At 29.6% G+C, this 8685-nt stretch overlaps 1 protein-coding gene across 3 annotated transcripts; it reads right to left on the minus strand.

Annotated features, from left to right (window-relative positions):
• Positions 1-3793: 3793 nt before the first annotated feature.
• Positions 3794-7117, minus strand: LOC111455231 (putative two-component response regulator-like APRR6). 3 transcript variants are annotated; one of them, XM_023096834.1, is made up of 5 exons: positions 6847-7117; positions 5751-5900; positions 5102-5674; positions 4925-4998; positions 3794-4833 (listed from the first exon to the last, which is right to left on the minus strand). In XM_023096834.1, exons 1-5 carry the CDS (start codon positions 6938-6940, stop codon positions 4045-4047), a joined length of 1680 nt encoding a protein of 559 aa, XP_022952602.1. In that variant the 5' UTR covers positions 6941-7117; the 3' UTR covers positions 3794-4044. The 3 variants fall into 3 exon arrangements, with proteins under 3 accessions (XP_022952602.1, XP_022952593.1, XP_022952584.1); XM_023096825.1 differs by lacking the exon at positions 6847-7117 and adding an exon at positions 6339-6748 and having other exon boundaries at positions 5111-5674; XM_023096816.1 differs by lacking the exon at positions 6847-7117 and adding an exon at positions 6339-6748.
• Between the last annotated feature and the right edge of the window lie 1568 nt (positions 7118-8685).

Raw genomic sequence — 8685 nt, forward strand, 5'->3', positions numbered from 1 at the left:
TTTACTTCTAGTCTTTCTTCACACATTTCTCTCTCATCTCACATAATTCCTCCTTTACTCTTAGTCTCTCTTCCCACATTTCTCTCTCATCCCACAAAGTGTAGTTACTTGTTATCCCTCTTATGAGATTTCTCTCTCATCACACAAAGTGTAGTTACTTGTTATCTCTCTTAAGAGATTTCTCTCTCATCCCACCTAATTCTATTTTACTTTGGTCCCTCTCCAGATATTTCTCTCTCATCCCATATAATTTATACTCTATTAATTGTGATCCCTCTTCCCATATTTCTCTCTCATCCTATATAATTTATACTCTAGATTAGTTGTGATCTCTCTTACCAGATTTCTCTTTCATCCACGTAATTCTTACTCTATATGGTCCCTCTTCCTAGATTTCTCTTTCATCTCGCACAATTTAACTAATTTCTCTCTCATCCCACACAATCCCGGTCCCTATGCTAGATTTCTCTCTCATTCTACTCAATTCAAATCTTGAACTAATTTGTTTGACTTTCACCTCAATCTAGATGGTAGTTACTTCTAGCCCACTTTCCTTTCTTTTTCTAATCTCACTTTGTGGCTTTCTAGCCCAAACGAGGAGTTATATGTGATGAACTCTAGTTGTTCCATGTAATGAACTTTGCACCTCTAACTTTCACCTCAATCTAGCTTGTGGTTACTTGCTCTCCACCTCTCACTTTCACCTAGCATCTCCCCCTCTTCCCAAATTTCTCTACCTTTCACTTTTACTTATGGCCCCTCTTCCCAAATTTCTCTTTCATCCCACACCATTTAAATCTTTGAATTAATTTCTTTCACTTACTTCTACCTTTTTTCCGCTCTCTATTTCTAATCTCACTTTGTAGCTTTCCCTCTCCCTTTGAAATTGGGCATGCAGTGGAACTACTCTGCTGTACCTTTGACTTTCACCTCTTGCTTGCCCCTCCTCCCAGATTTCTCTCTCATCTCATACAATTCAAATTTTTTAACTAATTTTGTATAAAGAAGTTAGTTGAGATTCAAACCTCTTTTAACATCCAATCCTTTCATTCAAAACTAATAAAAAAAAATACACTTTTATTTTGTTTAAAATATTAAATTTTGATGTTACTCTTTCATTTTTTTTAAGAAAATTTAAAAAATACTCTTAAATTAAAAAAAAAAAAGGAAATACAGTTGTTAATGAAAAGCATTAATTGTTTTTTTTTCAAAAACATCCTTAAAATAAAAGTTTCAAAAATATCATTAAACTTTTGAAAATGTTTCAAGAGTACCATTTTTAAAAATTTGGAGGTAATCTATGAGATGTCGATAGATCATAAAAAAAAATAAAAAAATTAAAATTTTCTTATAAGGGTGAAGGGTGTTAATGCTACTTTTAAGGTTTTATGAGTATTTTTGAACTTTTTTTTTAGTTGAAAAGTACTAGAAATGATAATATTTATTTTAAACATAATAGTAATGGTAAGAGTATTTTTGAACTCTTTTAAGAGTTGAAAAGTATTAATGAATGATATTTTTGAAACACCATTAAAATTGAAAAGTATTTTTAAATAAACTATATTTTTTAATTTTTTTTTAGTTTAAAGTTGTTATTTAAACTTTGGAAAGTCGAGTATTTTTTTTTAGATAAAGTTCTAGGCATATTTTTTTAATTTTAATATTTCAATTTTCAATTAATAAAACTTGATTTGATTTTGAATTTGATTAGGTATAAATAACAAGATTAAATTAGGGTCTACCGGGTCATGGTTAAAAGATGATTAAAATTAAAAATAGGATGAAGTATAATTGTTAATACTAGGGGTGTACATTGTTTGGGTTGAGTTGAGGAATTTTTTTTTACCAAACCCAAAATTGGTTTGATTGGTAACCCAACTCAATCCGAAAATTTTCAACTCAACCTTCTATAACCCTCTAGTTTCAGGTTAGGTTGTCGAGTTGTTAAAAAAATTATTTTTTTTAGAAAAAAATTGTTTTATCCACAATTAGATACAATCTTCGATAAAAGATATTAAAAGTTCACCAACACAAATCAATCTATAATTATTTAAAAAAAAAAAATTCAATCAAGAACAACGAGCAAAAAGGGGTAACTTTCAATATTGTCATAAAAAAGAGAACTAAATACACAACTCGTTATAGATCCTTTTTTAAAATGGGTTAAAGGGAAAGAAATTAAGTTTAGAGATATTATATATAATAAAATTAAAAAAAATATATATAAATTGTGATATAATAACGTTACAACAAATATATAATAAATACATCATAATCCATAACAATTTCATAAACAGAAACCCTGAATTTCTTTTGAAGACTACACTTATATATTGCCACATGTTACCATATACAAAAAGAAGCATAACATTCGCTTGAGACCATTGCTTAAAAAATTAAAATTAGGATAACTAAATAGATTAATGAAAATATTGTGGTTCTCTTCACCATTGTTAGAGTGTTGCTCAAGCAATGAAGTCAACTGCTTGAGAGATAAGGGTTCATGATCCACCAGCAAGATTAAGAGTGTTGTTCAAGCAATGAAGTCAAGTGCTTGAGAGAGAAGGGGTTCATGATTTATCATTGAAAGTGTTGCTCAAGGAATGAAGTCGAGTGGTTGAGAGACAAGGGTTCATGACCCACCCGGTAGATACAAAGATTTTTGGCAAAGCTAGGAAGAGAATCAGCAACCCAATGACCACTTCTAAATTTAAGATCATTTCTCATTTATCACAAAGAATCTAAATGTTGAACTCATTTTGTATTAAGAAATTAGTTGAGATTCAAACCTCTCTTAACTTTTTAGGTTCCACTCGGTTAAAATTAATAAAAATAATCTTTCAACTGTATTTTGTTTTTGAAAAATAGGTTTAATAATAGCCTTCTATTTTTAAGAAAAATCTAAAAAATATTCTTAATTTTTTTTTTCAAAAATATAGTTAAACTTTCAAAAAAAAAATCCAAAAATATCATTAAACTTACCAAATGTTTCAAAATGAGTTTTTAAAAATTTGGAAATAATCTCTTAGATGTCTAAATGGTTAAAAAATTAAAATTTTCTTGTAAAATGTGAAGAGTGTTAATGCTATTTTAAAATTTTCTTTGAGTATTTTTGAACTTTTATTCAAAGGTTGAAGTGTATTAATGAATGGTATTTTTGAAATATTATTAAACATTATTTTTGAAATAAACTATATTTTTTTAAAAAAATTAAGTTTAAATTTTTTTTTTTAAATTTTTAAAAGTATATAGATAAAGTATAGACATATTTTTATTAATATAGTATTTATTTTATTCTCAAGTTTATTTAATTGTAATATTTTAATATTTTAATTAATAAAAATAGATTTAGTTTTGAATTTGATTAGCTATAAATAATAAAATTAAATTAGGGTTTGATCAACAACTCTTTTTCCTCTATAAATAATAATATCCAATGAATGAGAGTGTTAGTTAAAAAATGATTAAAATTAAAAAAATGAAGTGTAAATGTTATTATAATCCTTCTACACATTTTACCACTTCTATGAATTTATTTAGAAAATTTTGAAAATTATTTGTGGATCAAATAAATTGTGTATACTTATTTCACTGATTTTTTAATAAAATATAATTATAAGTATTTTATGATTTTGAATTCTACAATAATATTTTATATATTTGAATTGTTTGATTTTTTTTATTAGATATTTTATATATATGTAAATATATATATATATATATATATATATATATATATATTTTTTTTTTTTTTTTTTTTTTTTTAATGAAACTTTTAAAGAAATGTGGTCTTTGTTCTCGAGATTGAATCTTCAATTTTGAACCGGAAGAAAGTCTTGCTTTAAGTTTGTTGAAGATATTGAGCTCAATTCTAATATATGATATTCTAATTCTTAGTCTCTCGTATATATTTGTTTTGAGAGTTAGACTGTTTATCCCGCTTCTTAAGACTCTTCAACCTGCAACTAAGAATAAATCTTTAACTTTTAGTTTATCAAAGATTTTTATGGCATTGAGAACATTGCAGAAGTAAAACATACCTATTTATGGATTGATTTCAACTGGAAAGTTTTCTGCTTCGTCATTGATAAAGCTATCTAGACCGCTTTCGTCTTCGAGAATAGTGTTCCTTAGCCACTCGCTGTATTTATCTACATCACTCAGACTAAAGTCGTTGCGAAAGTCGTATGGATCGTCTTCTAAAACATTTAAGAGATAATCATATTCTGCAAATTGTTGTTGGATTCCTTCATTTCCAAAATTTGCAGCAATATTGTCCAAGTTGGTTGAACCAGGTAAAGCGATGTTCTTTGACATCAACTGAATCCCTTCTGATGTACCACAAAATTCCATTGCTTCTAGTTGCTGAGCTGCATCAACTTGATGTATATCTGGGAACTGAATTTCATCAAATGCACGATAAGAAGTTACCTCTGGAGTCGTCTTATTGATGTTATATGGAACTGAATTGTAGTTTGAAGCAACATGCTGAAAATTGTGGTCAAGCATTCTAAGACCATGATTTACAAAGTTGGCGCTAACAAGCAGTCTAGGATTAAGCGGAGGCTTAGGAGCAATAAGTCGGAATCTTTTCCCTCCTGAAAGAGAGGTTGAACCTCCCTGTGTAGATTTGTTTGTCTCGTGATTCTGCTGTGTAGATTTGTTTGCCTCGTGATTCTGCTGTATAGAATTGTTTGCCTCATGATTCTGGTGCCTTTGCACCGACGGAGGAAGTTGAGTCGTGACTGAGCAATCGAATTTGGATGCTTCCATCCTTGGAGCTAATTTATTTTTTCTCCCCTTTCTTATGGACTCTACTTGTGCTTTGTATTTCTGATAGGTTTAGGAGCAATAATTATTCATTTATTCATAAATACCGAAATACGTAGTGTGCAAATAGTAAGCAAACTTGATAGAATAATACCTGTAGGTGGTTGGCTACTTGGCGCAGGGTCAAGCATGGCTCATTCATCAACTTAAGTATAAGTTTTGGGCGACCTTCAAAATCAAAAGAAAACATAATAACAACAATTAGAAATGCTTCATTGAATTCAAATCCTAAAAAAAAAATAAAAATAACACGTGAGATAGGTGAAATTACATTTATCACCTAGCTTGTTGAGGGCGTCAGAGAACTTGCGACGTCGTTCCAAATTCCAAACGATACGTGATCTGGTATTACGGGAAATATAATATTCCTTCCCTCTTCCATTATCCTCATCAGCTTTTGTATGTCCAAAATTGGTAGGTTTTGAGTAATATGTAACTCTCTCCTCCTTGTTTGTTCCTTCTACGTCGTCATCCGCTGATCTCTCTCCTTCAAAGTATGAAGCAACTAAGGTATCATGGGAATTAGTTGACATATTTTGCACTTTTTCGTTATGGCTCATAAGTTGATAGTTAATACTATAATTATTATTATAACTAGCTGCATCGGTGGACTGAGACAAAACGACAGGGTTGCCATTTTGGAAACCGACAAATTCTTGTCCATATTTGGCTTTATCTACGCAATTTGCTTTATCGGTTAACTTGGCAATGTTTATGTTACTGCGATACACGTGTTGCCATACATATTTGAGATCATCTTTAGAAATAGGTTTCTGAAGAAAATAACACGCTCCTTCTGCCAATGCTTTCGTAGCCACCTTCAAGTTCATCGTTGAAGACATAACTGCCCGACAACTAAATAACTTGAGAATAATGAAGACATTTAATTGAATGAGATAGTAAAACAAAATTGAGCTTACAGATGACAGTAATATTCATCTTAAGGAGCATGTGCAAGAACGAAAAACTGTCCATATCAGGCATGCTAACGTTAGCCATGACAAGGTCGAACTGATCACCTTTTTCTTGAATCATTGATAGAGCAATACATCCTAGTCCAGTGGTCGTAACTGAAGATTACAAAATAAAAAAATTAAAAAAAATAATAAAATCATGTCATGCATACTAAATTCATAGAAAAGGAAGTAACTAGTCCCACAAATGAACTAGCAAACCAATTATACTTTGAGAAAATGGATAGATAATAGATCAGGTACACACCTAATTTGTCTTATTGAAACATAAATAAGGAATGCATTCGTATCTTATACTTGTCTGAATTTATTTCTAATTTCGAGACAAAGAAAAAGAAGAAATTGAGCGGAAGGGATTGTGCTCTATCATTAAGTTTGCTTACTATTTGCACGAAAATGCATTGAGTTTCTTTTAAGGATTGCAACATGTTATCCGATACAAAAAGAAGCATAATATTAGCTTTAGACGGTTGCTTAAAAAATTAAAATTAGGATGATGAAAGAGATTAATGGAAATATTGTGATGTTATGTACCATTGTAAGACTGTTGCCTAAGCAATGAACTCAAGTGCTTGAGAGATAAGGTTTCATGATCCACCACCAAGATATGAAGTTTTTTGGCAAAACTAGGGAGAGAATCAGGGACCCAATGATCCATCTCATGCATTTCCCACAGAGGGAGATGAAACTTCTGGATTTGAGAGGAGTTGAGGGAGCAAATTTTGGAGAAATAGACGATCAACCAAAAAGAGCAGAGATAAAGCTAGAAGCTTAACATGCAGATACACAAACACAGAATAAGGAGGAGAGAGTGAGAAGGAGAGAGAGAGAGACAGGTGAGTGAAATCAAAGTAAGAAGAGAAGGTGACAATCAGATGAGAGTAGCCCAAAACTGAAAGGGTTTTAGGAATTGAAATTTATATAAGCGAAATAATTTTACAAAAATGAGTGCTTGAAAAGAAACAAAAAAGTAATGCAAAAGAAGAAATGTGATATGGAAAGGCATTAAAAGAAAAGGAAAGAAAAGGAAGTCAGATCTTACCTTTGAGAGCTTCCAAAAGAGATTGAAACAATGAAGAGGCATGGGGTTGAAGGCAACACCTTGCACTATTTGGAGCAAAAACGGAGACATTCATCAACACGTAGAGAGCAATGACAAAGTAAGAAGTTGTTGGGAGTGAGTTTGAGTTTAAAGGAGAATACTTGTGGCTACACGAATCTGAGTATCAATGACAATGAGGCAGCATATATTATGCCAAATTTGGATGGATAAAGATGAATAAGGTCGACTTTTAGTGATGATAGTCATAGGACAGAGAACAGAGGACAAAGGTAGAGAAAGGGGGAGGGTATCCCCACTCGGTGTGTACCCTCCCCCTCGAGTCCTCGGTTTCATCTCCTCTTTTTCTAATTCCACGTCTTCTGTCTCTTTGTGACTTTCTCTTTCACTCTGAAACTCGCTTTACATGCAGAGATGAACCACACCTTTGACTTTCATCTCTCGTTTGTCGTTATTTCTGGCTCCTATTCCCAGATTTCTCTTAATTTCTCTCTCATCCCACTTAATTCAAATCTTAAACTGATTTTGTATAACAAATTAGTTTAGATTTAAACCACTTTTTAACTTTCTTTTTTCCTTTCATTTTTTTTTCCTCATCTATTAAAATTACTATTTTCAACTTTATATTTTGTTTAAACTAATAAGTCTTAATAATACCATTCACTAGTACCCTTCACTTTTAAAGATCATCTAAAAAATACTCTTGATTTAAATAAAAAAATAATGATAATACTGATGAAAATAGTTAATTTGATTTTCGAATTTTCAATAAAAAATTTTAAAAATATCATTAAACTTTCAAAACGGTTTCAAGAGTGCCTTTAAATTTTTAAAAATTTGGAGATAATATGAAATATCGTATAAAAAAAATTAAAATTTTCTTATAAAGGTGAAGGATGTTAATGTCACGTTTAAAGTTTCATGAGTATTTTTTTAAATATAGTATTAATCGTAGGAATATTTTTGAACTTTTTTTAAAATTTAAAGAGTATTAGTGAAGGGTATTTTTACTCTTTGAAATAAACTACTAATGATATTTTTAGTTTTTTTTTTTAAAGTTTAAAGTTGTAATTTAAACTCGGAAAAGTCTGAGAGTAATTTTGAAATAATACCCTAGGCATATTTTTATTAATTTACCCTTTATTTTATTCTTAAATTTATTTGATTTTAATATTTTTATTTATCTATTAATAAAAATAAATTTGGTTTTAAATTTGATTTGAGATAAATAATAAGATGAATAAATAAATAAGATTAAATTAGGGTTCAACTAATGATCCCAACCTCTCTCCTCTCCCGGGCTCCCGAGAGTGTAGATTAAAAAATGATTAAAATTAAAAATAGAATTAAGTACTGTTTTTAGTTTTTTTCTTATTTGTTTTACTCTAATTGTTTTTATTATGTTATTAGGTTTTCATATTTTGATTTTTTTTTTTTTTACCACCAATATTTTATGAATTTCTTCATATTAAATTTATGAAATTTTCTAAAAATTACTTTCGGATACGAAATAAATTAGGTTTACAAATTGTAATAAAATAACGTAGGATTTGAATTCTAGACTAATATTTTTTATATTTGAATTGTTTAAAAATATTTGTGAAAAAGTCTTAAGCTTTAAGTTTGTTAAAAATATTGGGGTCGTACTACTTGAAGATAATAAACTTTTAATCTATTGAATATTATCGTTTTTAATATATGGTCTTCTAATTCTTACTCTCGTGTATATTTGATTTGAAGGTTAGACTCTTGTTTTAGTTTCTTAAGACTCTTCCACCTGTAATTAAGGATATATCTTTGAGTTCTAGTTTATCGAAGATT

Source organism: Cucurbita moschata, unplaced genomic scaffold, assembly GCF_002738365.1.
Source record: "Cucurbita moschata cultivar Rifu unplaced genomic scaffold, Cmos_1.0 Cmo_Scf00002, whole genome shotgun sequence".
In the NCBI taxonomy this organism is placed as follows: Eukaryota; Viridiplantae; Streptophyta; class Magnoliopsida; order Cucurbitales; family Cucurbitaceae; genus Cucurbita; species Cucurbita moschata.

Excerpts from the sequence above, each read along its gene's own strand:
- LOC111455231 (XM_023096816.1), bottom strand. The coding sequence starts at position 6,471 with ATGCATGAGATGGATCATTGGGTCCCTGATTCTCTCCCTAGTTTTGCC. Across the intron at positions 4,999-5,101 it reads CAACAAGCTAGGTGATAAAT|GTCGCCCAAAACTTATACTT; the intron begins GTAATTTCACCT and ends TTGATTTTGAAG. Across the intron at positions 4,834-4,924 it reads AAGTAGCCAACCACCTACAG|AAATACAAAGCACAAGTAGA; the intron begins GTATTATTCTAT and ends TAAACCTATCAG.